Raw genomic sequence first — 17,601 nt, 5'->3', positions numbered from 1 at the left:
CAATGTCTCTCAGTCGTTTCATGTAAAAGTATGGGGAACAAAACAAAATCTTGTGGGACATCACAGGCCAAAAGGCCAAGGCATCAAACAAAACTCCCCCAGGACTACTTTCTGAGTTCACTCTTCCAGGAAGGACTGGAGCCACTGCAAAACAGTGTCTCCAAGTCCCATCCCAGAAAGACAATGCAGAAGTATATCATGCTCAGTGATATTGAACACTGGTGAGAGTCCAGCAGAACAATAGGGCTCCCTCTGTCTAGTTCCTGGCATAGGTCATCCAACACGGTGACCAGAGCTGTATCTGCTCTGTTATCAGCCCTGAAGCTAGATTAAAATGGATCCAGCTAAACTGTTTCATTCAAGAATCCGTGGAGTTGAGAAGCCACTGCCCACTCTAATACAGTGGGGTCTCTACTTAAGAACATCCCTACTTAAGAACAATCCAACTTAAGAACAGCTCCATTTGCTAAATTTTGCTTCTACTTGAGAACAGAAATCCAAGATAAGAACAGGAAAAAAAACCTTTCCTGCTCTTTTTTTAACCTTAGGTCATCTTAGGTTAAAAAAAAAATTCTCCCCATAGTGGTAGAGTACGTATTAACCAGCTTTGGTTAATGTACGAACGCACCTCTACATAACAAAAAAACAGCCAGAACGGATATTAATTGGTTTTCAGTCCATTCCTATGGGAAATTTTGCTTCAACTTAAGAACATTTCAACTTAAGAACACCATTCCAAAACGGATTAAGTTCTTAAGTAGATGTTCCACTGTAGTTTCTATGGACGGAAAAGAGCAGATACGGATTAAATGGTTTTCAATGCATTCCTATGGGAAATGCAGATTCAACATAAGAACTTTTCAACTTGAGAACCACCTTCCAATACGGATTAAGTTCTTAAGTAGAGACCCCACTGTACACTGGCCAAAAACTGAATATTAGAGATTGGCCAGTAATTATCCAATACAGTGAGATTCAAGGATGGCTTTTACAACTACCTTCTTTAAGCATGCCAGCAGCCTGCCCTGATGCAAGGAGGCATTTATTCCACCTCTTACCCACCCAGTCAGTTCTCCTCTGGCAGCTTTTAGAAGTCAGTAAGAGTAAGGATCCAGCACACTAGTGGTACCTTTCACCTCTCCAAGGATCCTGTCCACACCTTCAGATATTAAGTTGCATCTTAATAGCAAACCTTTGCCAGGTATTTCTCACATATATTAAACTGTGATGCTGGAAGATTCAAATGTAGAGACAGCAGAAATGTTAAATATTCCAGAACCAATTTTGGCAGGCAGTAGGGAAAAAAAAAATCAAACATCAGCATTTTATTGAACTACAGCCAAATCACACCTTTATCATTTCAACTAGTGGACTTCAAAGCACTTTTGTTTTCAAATTTTGCATTGCAATGAAGTTGGAAATTCAGTATAATTTTCTCCTGAATAAGAAACACAGTCTTTTAAATTTACAAAAACTGTAACTGCAAAAGGGAAGATTAATGAGAGAAAAAGACAATACAGCATGCCCAAGGTACTGGAGGTTTAAATAACTCAAAGATAGCTAGAAACATATATAACATAATAACGATATTCATGTGATAGTTTAGGAAGAGGAGGAACTAGGGGTCAAGAGTTTGAATTTCTAGTGTGCCTCTTGGAAGAAGGACCAATTTGAAATCACCCAGAGCAGTGCAGCTGATGTTGTTATACGCTGTGCCATCAGTGTGATCTTGGGCAAACTACAGTGGCACCAGAGGAAGACTGGTAAACCATTTCTGAGTACTTTATATCTAGAAAATCCTGGAGTCAACTTCAACTGCATCTAATTATTAATTACCCTTGTGCTGTAAGAATAACTTCAGGCTTTTCTCTTTCAGCTAGAATTGCTGTCAAATAAATTTCTTTTCTACGTCTTATTCTTAAGCTCTTCCTATAACCCTAGAGGAATGAAAAATGTCTCTCTAGTATTGGACACATGTAAAAATGAATGCATCTAAGAGTTCAAAGAATGACTCCCAAATCTTCCCTAATTTATAGCAAAGTTTAACTATTAGTGGAAGAGGTGGACTAAGATTTAAAGTTTCCCTCTCTCAATTACAGGCGGAACACTTTTTTCTACTCAGTCCTAATTTGAGCAAAATACATAGATACATTATTTGCTGTGTTATCCATCCGATCAGTTTTCCTATGTTGTGATGCAGCCATGTATTCTGATACTTGTGGCAACAAACTACTGCTGGATCAATAATTAACAGCAGAGATTTCCTGTGCTGGAAATGCAAACATTAATATTCATTCCCAACCCAATAGTTTAAACACACCTCACCAGAATTGGGAAAAAGTAAAAAAATGTCCCCTTGCATTTTTGAGCTGTTGCATTCTAGCTACCATGTTTTTTGAATAACCATTCCAAACCTCGTACAAGAAATCTGAGACGGAATTTACTGTTATTCTAAATAAATCCCCGTGGAGCAACTCATGTGTTTCAAAAATCGTATTTCCAACACATTAGCTAATCTATTCTTGGCATTATTCTGGTGACAGGGCAACATTAATGGCTAAATGAAATTCTGCTGTATTCTGTTTAAGTAGCCATGACTGAGCAACAGATTTGTCAATAATGAAACTTTGCTTTATTCAGCTTGCAATAAAGTTCATGTACCCTACTTGGACCCCTCTTCTGGGCATAGATGTATCGATATGCACACAGGGATCTTATGGGGACAATGGAGAATTTTAAAAAGGACACATATTTCTCCTCCAACTCAGTAGACCAAATCCTGTGGTTTGGTGTAGTAAATTGCACTAGAGTAGATTTACAGAATCAACTGGGTATTAGGGAGTCAATACCTCTGCAAGTTCACTGATTCAAACTGACCTCATTTATGCTACAGTAAGTCACAGTTAGAGTAGGCCCATTTGAATCAAAAGAACTTATGGAGGAGGTGACTAACCAAATCACAAGTAATTCAATCAACCCACTCTAGTATGATTGACTACATTAAGCAACAGGATTTTGGCCAGTAAGTTATAGCACATATACTATGATAACTGCCTGTTTTTCATAGTTCATACGTAAACTCGCTCCAGATTGCTTGTTCAAACAATTCTTTTTAATCACTTCTACCAGAACCTTACTGAAACAAGTACAACTCCTGCATTTAATAAAATTACAATCATTATAACTCATTTTAAAAAACAAGGAGAATAAAGTTTTGTGTGAATGCACCTTCAAATTCAACACAGTTTAGAATAGTGTTTTCAAAAACATACCTCTATATCTTGTATTATCTTTGGGTACAGAGATCTGTAAAAGGAGTTAGGAGGACCATCCGTGGGTCTGTTTTTAAACAGGTACTGATCCCTGTAATAACACAGAGAGAAATTGTGAAGTTTTGCACACAGAAACAAAAAAACATTTCCAAAATTTACTAACAAGCAGCAGTACATAATTATGCTTGCTTGGTGTGTCCACTGTTGCTTTGGCAATTAAAGACAAGAATGGATGGAGCTTAATCCCCACCTTCCCTTGTTCATACTCATTCTATCTACTGATCAACTGGAAAAGACTGACTTTGCCTCCAGTGATAAGAAAATGTGTGACTAGAACACTGGTTCTTAACCTTGGGTTACTCAGGAGTTTTGGACTGCAACTCCCAGAAGCCTTCACCACCAACTGTGCTGGCTGGGGTTTCTGGGAGTTGCAGTTTAAAAATATCCGAGTAACAAACGTTAAGAACCACTGGACTAGAACACAGAGAGAGTAATGGGACCACAGAGCTTTATGAATGCACTTTCCTACCACTTTGCTTTTCCTAAAGGAGTATAGCTGCCAGCTCCATCTGTATTTCTATAGCAAGAACAGGGGAAGACAGAGAAAGTGTTGGCAGCATGGCTCAACATTTTCTCTACCCCCAGATGCTGCTGGAATTTAATTCCAATCAAATTTGGCTAGCTTGACTAGCAGCAAGGTATGCCAAAAACAGTAGTCACCTTCAAGAGGACTAAAGGTTTTCCTCTTTCAGCCTACAGGACATGAGGCTGGCACGGACTGGCCCATAACCTGGTCATGCAGGGCAGATGGAATTTTGACTTTCTGTGCTGCATAATAAACACCATGTCCACATTTAACTGAACAGATATTCCTGACTACATCCTTGAGACAGCATTGCTATTTGCAGCTTAATATCACAGTGAAGACATGAAAACAAATCTAGGTACAAAACTGTATGTTCAGTTGGTTTTTAAATTGCCACGGCATGTTCTTTCTACCACAAGTTCAAAATGGCCACTATTAAACAACCAGAGGTATCAAAATTTATCTGAGGAATAACTCTGTTCGAAACGAGAAAGAATATATGCATTTCTGCTCATATACGTACCAGCCCCTTCTTTCTGACAGCCCCTTCCAGAGTGGATCAGTTCGTACCATTCTCTCAATAAGCTTCTTCCATAGCATTCCTTCAGAAATAACTCGCTGCCATTCCTTACAAACCAGCTCTGCTGCACAGAGTGACCTGGCATCAAGGTAGGAGAGGATATTTTCTGCTATATGATCTAAGCCTTGTTCTACCAAAGGGGAGAAATACAGAATATATGTCAGTCTTTTCATAGCAAACAACTCCCAATACAATTACAGCATCGTTCATATTATGAAGCTGTATCTCCTAGAAGGGGCAGGGGATAGAGAACGATAAAATACTACCTAACTTTCACCTTTTTGAATATTTATTTTCAGGCCAGTACTGTAATAGTGCAGAAAAATGTCATGTGACACTGTAGAGAATATTTACTACAACTTGAAGAACTAAAGACTTCTAAATTAAGAGCAGGAAGAATGTCAAGGCCTGCAGATGAAGAAATTGCATTATCTGAAGTTTTTCTTTTCTTTCCTGGAAACCAACACCCTATGCCATTGGCACTGAATCAAGTCACAGCCAAAATAATATTTAAAAGTCGCATGCCATATAGCTAGGGATGGGCCCTTCCTGTTTAAATGAAAGAACCAAAACATGAAAAAGGCTCTATTTTGTGTAATTTGTGTGTGGGGTATGGGTGTGTGTGTGTGACTGTTGAAAAAGAATCACTTAAAACATAAATAATTTGTGTTTATGAAGAAGGATACATGAAATGTCCATGTTTCTTTTTTGTTTCATCTTTTGTGTAAACATTTGTTGCCCTTTTTTCCCTTTGTAAAACTGCCTGAGAAATTTTTTATCCAACAGCACCATAAGGGCTGTCACCAGCCAGCCAATTATCATACTCTTTGCTTCAGTCTTTCCTTTCAGGATTACTGTACACTGAGCTCCCGTACCTTCTATCTTAGATTGTTGCTGCCTGCTTGCCTGCTGTGGCATCATCCCATATCCTTTTATTTCTGCCTCTCTCCCCTTTGATTTTATGGGGAATCCCTCCCCCTCCATTTCTTTGAATTATTTTTACTGCTGCCAGGCAGCCTGCCTTTGCCAGCATGCCTCCTTGGAATATTTTTTTTCCTCTCCCTTCAGAGATCACACACACACACACACAGAGAGCACCCAAATGAGGCTTGCTCTATTGTATGAAAACCAAATAACTTACACACAAAACCCACAAAGATGAAAAAGACAACCCAAAAGAATCAAAATGAAAAACAAAAATACAAAAAAAAAAAAAGTAATTCTGCACATCCCTACCAGGGGCTTGGAGTTCTGTTCCAAACCTGCCCTCAATATGCTCAACTCATGACAAGAATCTGGCCTTATTGCTTTACAAACATTGTTTATTAGGCCTCCAAATGAATGTTTAAATCAAAGCTTAACTCTTTTACATAGGAGGCTACATCAGAACAGAATGAATATTTATATATTCAACTGGAAGAAGCCCCCCATCCCCAAGCCATCTGAATTGGATCTACAAAGATTGTCGACTTGTTTTTATTTTAACCCACCCACCCCTCAGATATCTGGCAAATGCAGTCACAACTTGGTAGTGTTAGTTTTCTTGGCTCTTCAGGTTCCATTACTGATTATTTGAAAGAACAAATTTTGTGCAGTTCTTTTTAAGCTGGTCAAATACTGGCTGGCCAGCAAGCAAACTGAGATATCTCCCATATTATAGAACGTAGGTAGGTAGGTAGGTAGGTAGGTAGGTAGGTAGGTAGGTAGGTAGGTAGGTAGGTAGGTAGGTAGGTAGGTAGGTAGGTAGGAAGGAAGGAAGGAAGGAAGGAAGGAAGGAAGGAAGGAAGGAAGGAAGGAAGGAAGGAAGGAAGGAAGGAAGACCCTTCTCCATAAATTACACACAACTGGAACAGAGCTTGCAGGTATTTCCCAGTCTTGCTTCAAACAAGTTTTAAGATAAACATCATGAGCAAAAGGAACCTCTGAATGTCTCCACTGTAATCTGTGGGACAACTATCCAGGAAGATTGCTTCAATTGTTACTTATAGTTTATTTATTTAAAATAATTTTTCCTTGTTTTTCTCTTTAGAAATGACTCAAGGCGGCTTGCATAATTGAAACACAATATTTAAAGCTAAAACAACGAGTGTAAAAAAGGCAGCGTACATCATTGAAAGGCAATATGTGAAAAGCAGCCAGTCACTGAGGAAAAGTTTGCCTGAAGAAAAAGTTCTTTGCCTGCTTGAGGAAGGACAGCAAAGATGGGGTCAAGCACCTAGCTTTGCTTCTTATTTGTTAGACAAGTCCCTGCTAAAACAGTTGGCATCATGTGCAAATCTCTGCCCTCTGATAAAGCCACATGAAGCAAGTCTTTGCTAAAACAACTTGCAATTTCAAGTCTGTTCTATTAACATTTAGCTTTCAGAAATCTGTTATCTTCTTCCTTCCTATTTATTACAAGAAATTTTAGTTGGTCTGTTTCAGGGATTCCGAAGCTAAATTACATTAAAGATGTCTGCAGCCAAGTTCAGCATTATACACACACACTCCCCTTTGTTTCAATTATATAAATATAGCCCTCTAGCCTTGGAATCTCTTCATAGAGAGAAATGAGTTTGTGGACATACGGTGTTCCAGAAAACAGAAGGACACATAACTACTGCACAGTGGAATATGTGACATCAACGTGAACAACAATAACAAAGTATTATAGAAAAAGTTTGTTGTTTATTGTATTTCTGTGTGTTAACTCTCTTCCTCCTCCTGAAGAAAAAAAAAAGTCGCTACATAACATTTCTTTCCAGATGTATCAAAAGAGATTGCTATGTATGACTTAATATCACTAACACAATAGATATTCTATGCCACTTTAGGAAAACCATGATGTAATCTGGAATAGGCTACAGAATTCAGTAGCCTGTGAAATTCTGCTTTCACAGTAAGAGAAGTTTAAAGCTCTTATGGTTGGACAGGCTGCTTGGGAATATCTAACATCCTATTAGAAGCTAGCAAAGAAGTGGAGTGTGATTTCTAACAGTCTGTGGATGGGCTTCAAGTCCATACCCTGATCTTTGCTGTCTCCATGCTTAGAAGTAGAAATGATTATGTAAAAAATTCATATATTTGCATAACTGGCATATAATATTTCTTGACATAAAATGGAAACTACATGGTATATACAACCCTGTCCATACTGTTCTAGCATCTGAATAGAAAATTTCAACAAGCAGCTCTGCCCACTCAACTTTGCAAAGAATGATACTTTGGTTTAAAACTCCCATCATTTTTGATAATCAATCATGCTGGCAGGGGCTGATGGGAAATATAGTCCAAAACATATGAAGGGACTGAATGAAAATAAAAAGCAACAGCCCTTTTTAAGATCCCCAGGATGAAATGGGATTAAGTCAACAAACAATAAGAAGTACAAGAAGAGACTTAAAGAGTTGGCCTTCACAGTAACTTTCGGTGGCTCTACTTAATACTCTACTAATTAAAACGAGAGGTTGCGCAAAGCATGCCATCTGAGAAACCAAATTGGTCTTTGCAGCATGGAGGACCTTGGACTCACTTTTCCACATAATGTGGAGTGATAGTTACATGTAGCTAGCTACTGCTGAGGAAAAGCCAATACGAAACTGGGTGTGAGCTTGGCCTCTCTTAAAAGTAGTTAACTGAAATATTCAGGTTACATTTTGTAAAACTATGGTAATTAAACTAAGGCCTTCAGTGACTGGAAAATAGTAACCAAGACAATAGCCCATGACTACTGTCAGCAATAAGGCCCCATGTATCCAAAGCTTGATATATCCAGCATTCTTTATTCTACAATACTGTATATAGTTCTGCTGCACTTGAAAGACAGCTCAACATCAATGGAAGAAGAAAGCAAAAGGACCAACCACAAAAGCTATTTGTGTTTTAGTCTGCCAGCAGCATGTAACCAGCACAAGTTTCCCTGGTGACTTTATTAGACAAAAAGAGGGAAGTTGCAATAAACTTTTGAGAGATGACAAAAAAAATCTGAGAAATGTTAACAGCTTGTGCATTTCAAAAAAACACTTTAATTTCCTTCAGACTTCACAAGCATCCCTTCTCTTGTGGTAAAGCAAAATTGGCATGGAGCAGGTCAAAACAATTCTATAATCCAAAATTAATGGATGAAACTAAGACTTTATAATGGAATCTAGCAGCAGCTCCCTTTCCAATAGCAACATCAGAAGTTCGGATGCTTGGCTGCTTATGCAGTCTAAGATTGCTGCTTAAGAGTAATGAGACCCCAAAGGAAAAATTTTTTAAAAATTAAATGACTTTTTTTCTACAGAAACCATATCTCAAGTTATTTAGGTGAAGGCCTACATAGAAATAATCACAGAAGAAGAAAATTATTTCCCCAGGTTTTCTCCCAAGGACCCCTCCCCCCCCGAAAAATGGGGGGGACCTATGAAATAACTTATTTTAGAACGGTAATTAAAGACTGGCACAAGGTGCTTGTCTATTACTATCTGGCATTTATTTGCTCACAATATTTTCTATACCCACTCAGGATTTGACATTTGAAAGGAATTTTAAATGCTGCAGATATATCCTTTCTAATACTTCCTATCTCAGATTCTTCTTTCAGCTTGAAAAAGAAAATAGTCAACCTTTGGAAACAACCTGCCTTGTGAGAAGGTAATAAATGAGCTTGAATTTGGGCAAGCCTTTGATTTTTATATGTTTAGTGAGATAACAAAAAAAAAAGATAGACAATGTAACAGTGTTAACTTGAAAATCATACTGGTTGGACAAAGTTTCATGGGGTCAAATTAACACACAATGAGTCAGAGGGATGCTTTTCATCAGTAGTTCTTTTTCTGAAAAGGAATACCTCCTGTGTCTGATTAACAGAAGAAGGACACTGAGTTCAGAATACTTAGTAACATCCCCGGTTTTAAAATAATGTTGATGGTTTGATGTGTTTTTGACTTTAACCCTTTGCCTGTTTCTCAAAAACTGGCAAACCTAACAGATAATATATTCATTGTATTCAGTAGCATGTAACTATTTGTATCAAAAAGAAAGCCTTAAGTAAGTTGAATTAATGAATATGTACTTGCAAACTTCTAAATTTAAGATACCCAAACACAGTAAGTGGATGAAGAAACCAATTTATACATTATACAATATATAATATATCGTACATTTCTAAATTGTTTTTGAGAAGAAAATGGCAGGTATCAAATTATTTCACAGTTCGTTTCAGCTAAAAATAAACATGCCATTATTAGAAGTAATGTTACTTGTTGCTCAGGAGTAATAGAGAGCTAAGCCTTGTGAAACACCTTGCAGCAGACCACAATATAAACGGGAGCAGAGTTATGCAGCTCTAACAATCCATGTTCTGTGAAAAAAATGCAGTACCAAAAATGAACTCAGCCCAACAGGATTTGAGACCATCTCAGCCCAATACCTGAAGGTCTAACTACTGTACAAGACTCTACAGTTTAGCAATGTCTTGTTAAGATGTGATTCTATATCTTCCCTTTGGTTTAAAGTATATATGCCTTCATTACTACATTCTAACCACAAACTAAGTTGGCAAGGACAGGTTACTATGAAGACTAAACATTGTGCAATCTTTTTTAAAAAAGATTGCATCATAGTTATCACTTTTTCTTCTAAAGGGAAGCCAGAGACCACAAATATTTTCTGTGTCATGTGTATGCAAACAGGTGCAAAATCCAAAATGGATAGTAGCAAGCAGGAATTACTCGAACATTTTTTTTAAGTTTATATGAGACTATCTCTTTCAGAACATTGTATTTTTATGTAGTACAGCCAATTACAGGATTAATTTAGAACAGCTGACACAGCAAAACTGCTAGAGCTATTTGTGTGTCATAATCAGAGCTAAGTAAACATATCAAATTTTCTCCTGATTTTTAAGATCTTAAGACTGTTCAAAACATAGTTTTTTTCTATCTCAATTAGTACCCATTTGCAGTGCTAGTAATACAATCCCACCCTTAAGATCACACAACCAACCAAGCATATGACTGAAAATGGAAGCTGCTCTTCATACATAATGCACAGAATTTGTCTTACATTTGTACTTCAAATATCTCAGAGGAATAACAGGCCTTTATAATTGGTTGGTGAAGAAAATCTAATTGAAACCTTTGTAGCCTACTGAGAAGCTAGTGAGGCAGGCCTCAGGGGACTGGCATTGTGGTAATTCCCTCATTCCTTGAAATTAAAAAAATATTAACTATTAATAAAACTTTCATTTTCAAAATATTAAGGGGGCTAAATATTGTAACTGGAAGCTGAAGCACTAAATATTTAACAAAGGAAGGTTACAATTTAAATAATAAGACAGCACCACAGATAAACTGCCTAAGCAACCATGAGAAATGCTTGTTCTTATGGTTTAAGGTTTCCACTTAAAACGGCTGTGGGGTACAGAATACAACATTACTGGCTCAGAAAGAATATATGGCTTAACTGAATTTGAGTGACCTATGCTCTCAAAGCCCACACTACCACAATATAGGCTGAAGCAAAAGCTGTCCTCTTCAGTACCCACGAACATGCTGAAGCACTTCTAGTCTGGGACTGGGATAATGGGTTGATGGCAAACCATTTGAACAAATATAGCATTGCAAACAGATCGGTTCCCATTTGATATGCTCAAAGAGTTTCAACTGCTAATGCAGCAGAGGAATGTCATGGTGGCTGCTACAGACAAGAAAAAACAATGACAGAATCCTCATTTACAGAATCACATAAAAGCAACAGCACAAGCAATGTCCATTACCTGGCTATTGCCTAATTATCTAATCCACTTTATGACTGGCTGCAAGACTGGGCAGCCCAGAAAATATGACAACACTTGAATGAGTATCTTTACATGTGTGGAAGACCTCAGCAATATTTTGGCCAAAACGTTCAGGCAGCAGTTTCCATTTTCCCAATGGGTAAAGGAAATGTACACACGATTATAAACATTGCTGCCAAACAGTTCACCCAGTCTACACATAATACAGTATCTGTACCTGTGACAAGACACTTGCAAACAAGCTGAGCCAGATTAGCAGACAAGAAGACATAGTGTCTGAACCACTTTGATGATATATTTGCTTACAAGACTAGAAAAGGGGGGAAATGGCACTTGGGGTGAAGCAGGCTATTTGACATTTTTCATTTTCCCTCCGACTCGGGTAGCTAGATGGAACAGCATTTCAAAATTCCTAGTCCTCAGGGCTGACCATTTTGGAACTTCCATAAAGAAAAAATTATTTCTTATCACAGAACTTTATAATATGCAAAAGATAAAGAAGTCCAAAGCTGATGAAAAGGTCAGGGATTAATGAACAGGAGTAGTTCAATGGGTTGGAAAGCCTAGCTGCAGAATGAAGGGCCTGGAGTCTGAACCCCACTGCGCTTCCCCCAGGAGAGGGGCCAGTCAAAATTACTCAAAGCAGTCTTTGGCAAACTGTATGACTGAAGAGCATCAAAAGAAGGAGGGACTGGCAAACCATCTTACAGCACCTTATATCCAGAAAACTCTGGGAAAGGCTGCCATAAGCGAAAACAGGCTTGATGGCACAGAATTATTTAAGCGGCCCTTGAATGTTTTGGGCCACCTACACTTCTATGAGTCAGCTGCCCTAACTTAAAATCAGCCCAGCCGTAAGAGCCACAAGGAAAGCAAATTCTACAAATAGGACTTCTTCAGTGATGGTCCAAGTATATATGTACAATAGAGATAAGCACGAATCAGAAAAATTGTGATTTTTTTTCTGATAAATCAATAAATTTGTTCATTCATTTTTACTTTAAAACCCTATATCATGTCCCCCTTAAGCACTTAGAAACATCAAATTCACAGGGAGGTTTTCCCTGACTCTCCTCTACAAGCCTTGCAATTTGGGGATGTTTGGGGTTCAGATGTCCAAGTCATACACCCACAAGGAGCCCCCCTCCGGCACCTAGAGACACCAAAATCACAGAGAAGCTTCCCATGAATCTTTTCTAGAATCCCTCCAAGTCTGGTGATGATTGGTGTTAGATGTCTGAGTTATAAACCCACAAATTGGGTTCCCTTAGGAAAATGCCCTTTAGCAACAGGCTTGGGGAAACCTATTCTTCACCAAACTTGGAGGAATTATAGAAAAGAGTAAGTAGAAGCTTCTCTGTGATTTTGGTATCTCTAGGTGCCTGGGGGGAATTTTCCTGGTGGGGACTCTCTTTGTAGGTATATAACTCAGACATCTGAAACCCAACCTGCACTAAATTTGCAGGGCTTGTAGAGGAGAGTCAGAGGAAGCTTCCCTGCAATTGTGGCGTCTCTAGGTGCCTACGGGCCGATTTACAGCCAAACAAATCAATGAATCAAAAATTGTTAATAATTTGTATTCATTGGGGCACTGATTTGTACAAATACAAATCGATGAATTGGGGATTTCTGAACAAATTCGGTGATTCATTTTTTAATTCATGCCCATTTCTAATGTGTAGCCATATCACTGTTGGCTTTTTCAAAAAATGAACGTGCTCATGACGCATCTATTGGGAGTTACTTTGAAATATTTAGTTATTGTAGCCTGTGCAGTTTTAACTGCAATTTTATTGTTTTGTATTTTATAAAACTGTAAGTTACTTCCTGAAATGAATGTGCTCTGAAAGGGCATTTAATAAGCTCATTATACATTAACAGTGGGCGTGAAGCACAGGAAAATCAAGCAGTGGAAAGTCAAGCAATGGCTTCATATCTTCCTTTTCCTCCAGCAACATAAGCCTAAAGCACTACTCCAAGTCATTTATGGGGGAAAGGGTTTAATAAAACAGATACAATTGTGAAAAACTGGATATTGAAGTGAGCTTTAAAGAGGGAAGCAGAAAATATCTTGACTGTAGGGAGATTTCATTCCAAGTGAAAGAAAGAACATTGGGAAAAATGTCTCCAAATGTTCAGAGTGACAGAGATCAACAGCAAATGCACTTATGTAGAGTAGATAAAATGAGGAAGGACGAAAGAGACAACATTGGAAAGGTGGATGAATTTTGAGGAACAGATTATTTTAATATGGATATAGATCATATTTGGGAGCTACTATGCCATTATGTAGAATGACACCCCCCAGCATTGCCTGGTCCAATCTTTAAAAATGATTTCTGTCTCTATCCTACAGAGCTGTTCTTGACCACCTACTTCCCCAAGTACCTCCCAATTGTTTTCTTCATCACATTTCTGTAGGTAAGACGAATCCTAATGATACTGAAAATGACAAGCAGATGTGTAGGCAAAGCAACCTGCCCCATATCACAGAAAGATTTTTTTCCTAATTCAACTGCTGTATGCCAATCAGAAAAGAGCGATTTTGGTATTTCTAGTGAACCTAATGCTGTTAAATTTAACTACAATGGTGCCTCACAAGACAATGTTAATTCATTCCACAAAAAACGCTGTCTTGCAAAAACATCTTGCGAAACGCGGTTCCCAATTGGAATGCACTGAAATCTATTTAATGTGTTCCAATGGAAAAAACATCATCTTGCGAAAATCATCCATAGAAAAACATCATCTTGCGGAACACGGTTCTCCACTGGAATGCATTGAAATCTATTTAATGTGTTCCAATAGGGAAAAATGATTGTCTTGTGAAAATCGTCCATAGAAAACATCGTCTTGCGAAGCACAACAGCGATCACAAAAACCAATCGTATTGCAGATTAATCATCCCGTGAGGCAATCATCTTGCGAGGCACCACTGTACTTGCCAATTTACAGAACTGGCCATTCTGCTTTCCAGCCCAGCTGGGTAGTGCTTCCATGCTGTCTTTAACATTTCCACATACATATTTCTGCCTTTGGATTACCAAATATTTGGGATATATATGCAAAATTCACAGGAAGTTTTGCTCCATATGTCAATACATCTCCCTGTTTGGGTCAGATAAGTACCTGACAGGGAAGGATTCCTTGAGCACCTCTTTGGAGGAAGGGTAGGATATAACCAAGTAGCATGCTCAGATATCAGAATGAGAGAATTTATATCTCCACATTTCAAATTCAGTTATCAAAGCTGTACATCTTTGCCACAACCCATTTCCATCTCCTTGGTTTTGGCCATGGCTTTACAATGACTTATCAATATCAAAATCATTACATTAGCATGGTACACTAAACAAGCATAGTTCTCCCCCGAACACCTCATGGGGGGGGGGGGTTGAGTCATGTTTAGATAGCCCTATCTAAACTTAACTAATTCTAAAACATTTAGAAGTCAAATTCTAAATATATGAGAGAAAATCTGCATCCAAGGTGGTTATTTTTATGTAATCTTTCTAGGATTGAGGCACCGGTATATCTATAGTAATGGCACTGAATTCCACATGTAAGAAGTATTTTTCTTAAACAGCCCTTCAGTTCTAAAACAAAACAATCGGGAAGAACACTAATGGTGCTGGTTTTAAAATCATGGACCAAGAGAATAAAAACTGAAACACCTAATTAGCTGAAAGTACACACTACTTATTCTACCTCTGAATCAATCTGTAACAGCAGCTAGGAAATGCAATAATGGATAAAATGCGGCCCAAAACACCAAATCTTGCACATAGGTTCAGGTACTGGAGAAAGTTTAAGATAGCAATGTACATGTTAGATACAATTCTATTTTTAAAATATGCTGCCCCCAAAATATCTTATGTTTAGATGGAACAATACTGGCATCCAGTGGCCACTGAAATTATTCACACAAAATTACTGTAAGTGGATTCAAATATTCAACCTACTCACTTCACTGACAAATGATGCTAACAGCTGACGGCAAAGTATATAAACCCATTTTTATATTTCTTTTTAGCAGATATGATTCAATTTACCTGGTAAAGCAGTGATAAAATCCCTTTGCAACATAGGCTTTAAGTAAGAATTAATATGTCCATGCTGATAGTGACACATTCGTGAAATAAGGTGTTCCACAAATTCGACCTGATCCGATTCTGACCACTGATCAAAGTATTTAATACACAAGTCCTTTTCCTTTTCGTAGTTTCCTTCAGATGGTCGCTTCCTTGAGACTATCACAGATGAAGTTCCATTGCTTATCTATTTTTAAGAAAAAACCATAGAATTAAATATAAATGTATACTTCTACTGTACTGCAGCACTGTTAATATTAAAAACACTATCTGATACAAGATGACATATCAGGGTATTCAGTTTTTCAATGTGACAAAATGAAAGAGCTTTAATTCTCCTTCAAAGTCCTACTTTACCTTGAGTTTTTCCTACCTCCATTTTTCACCAACTTCCCATCCACTACTAATTTTTACAGCATGAGTACATTCTTTCTACATGACATTTCAATCTAGGTGTTATTATCAAAATTACTATCATTTTAGTTACCATTACTTTACTTATTACTCATCAGAGTCTCCATCATAATAGATCAAACTGTTATGTTTCATGCTAGCAATAGTTTGATAGGACTTTTATTAAAAGAACCATTAATGATCTTTATTTATTTATATATAAAACTAGTTAATTACACAGCAATATAAGCTTGCTGCACTTTACCTTTGTCACACAAATATAAAGTTTGTAACAGTTTGACCCAATTTTATGTAGCAAAACTGCAGAAATACCAGAAGTGCTCACAGGATGAACAATGGCTTGTGTAAAACTAGCTAATTACATATGGATATTGCATCAAATCAAGCACCAACTGTCCATCTTTGCTTGAACGTTTGTAGTCTCTGCAAATTGTTCTTTCTCTACAATATGTCTATAAAATATTATTCAGCAGAGATGAGAGACCTGTTAAGTTTACTTCCACAGATATTAATCTTCTTATCCAAAATAAGTGTGTCATGATGTTCCAAATTGCTGATGAACATTTCTATCATTACACTCACAGCACCCCCTAGTGACTGCAAAAAAAAAAACTATGGTCACAGTTGCAAGAAGGTCCAAGAAGCACTAAACAGACTGAAGGTTAAAAGGAAGGAACCATGCAAATGTAGGTCTGAAATTAAGGATCTATGGAAAAAATAAACTCCACACCACAATAAAATACCCTAATAGCACCATCAATTATTGAATACCCACAGAGAACATGGAGTTAACTCTGCAACACCAAACAAGAATGGCTGGCTTCATCATAGGCCTCCTTCAGTCTCGAGTAACTATGGTAAATGACTGGCTTAGAACCTTCAGAAAAAGGCTCCTAAAACGTATAAACCTTTACAGGTGATCTCTGATTGAGTTATACACTACATAAAATCAAATTGTGCAATCCATTTATGCTGAAGTCATACAATTCATACTTGCTTGGGACGAACAACAATTCCCATCACCCATACAGTGGACCCTCAACTTACAGACGGCTCAACTCACAGACTTTTCGAATTACAGACTTCTCTGGCTGCAAAATTTAGGTTCTACTTGCAGCCGGAGAATCGACCTACAGACCAGAAAAAAAAACCCCAAAATGGAACAAAAACGGAACAAAAACGGCCAGTTATGGATTAATCACTTTTCAATGCATTGTGGGTCAATGGAGCCTTGACCTACAAACTTTTCGACCTGCAGCCACCATTCCAATACAGATTAATTCCATAAGTAGAGGGTCCACTGTATATTGCAAAACTAAGAGGCAAATGGTACACTCACTCTCCCAGCATGGTAACAATAAGTTATATTCCTTGGTCATTAAATGATAGACCTTCTGCTCATTGCTTTTTTAGACTTAAAAAGGTTATGGTGAAACATTAAGAATTTAACTGCTACAAGCTTGCATGCCCTTTATTGCCTCATCTTCCAGCTTGAAACAGAAGAGAGAAAGCCACATGGACATCATTCCATTTCAATCATCCTCTGAGAAATGGGTGGAATCAATGTAGTTTTTACAAGGGTTGCTTCTGTTGATAAGCAAAATATCATTTAGAGATTTGGGAGCCAAAATCAACCAAAAATTTTGTTCAAAACAACAGTGATACTATGATTATCAAAAACTCCTGTTCAACCCTTCAAAATATATAAAATGACACATGACGTAAATTATTTCACTCATCTGTGTATCCAAAATCTTATATTCTACTGACTATCAAGAAAGTTCCAAAAACGTTATAAATTATGTCCACATAAAGGAAATAACAGTTCTTAGACACAATCCTGAGGTCTAACGCAATTATCAGGCAGTTTTTGCTCTGCCAAGTTTTGACATACAGTG

General features: G+C 37.7%; 1 protein-coding gene across 6 annotated transcripts in view; it reads right to left on the bottom strand.

The window, feature by feature from the left end:
* Nucleotides 1–17,601, bottom strand: part of FBXW11 (F-box and WD repeat domain containing 11) — a 105,335-nt gene that overhangs the window by 15,984 nt on the left and 71,750 nt on the right. For all 6 annotated transcript variants that reach the window (XM_020793648.3, XM_020793650.3, XM_020793649.3 and 3 more), the window contains 3 exons: nt 15,251–15,476; nt 4,382–4,568; nt 3,273–3,363 (listed from right to left, as the gene is read on the bottom strand). In XM_020793648.3, the coding sequence (XP_020649307.1) occupies nt 3,273–3,363; nt 4,382–4,568; nt 15,251–15,476 (504 nt within the window). The remainder of the gene's footprint in view (nt 1–3,272; nt 3,364–4,381; nt 4,569–15,250; nt 15,477–17,601) is intronic.

Source organism: Pogona vitticeps, chromosome 1 (assembly GCF_051106095.1).
Source record: "Pogona vitticeps strain Pit_001003342236 chromosome 1, PviZW2.1, whole genome shotgun sequence".
Taxonomy (NCBI): Eukaryota; Metazoa; Chordata; class Lepidosauria; order Squamata; family Agamidae; genus Pogona; species Pogona vitticeps.
This window is presented reverse-complemented; position numbering and strand designations above follow the sequence as displayed.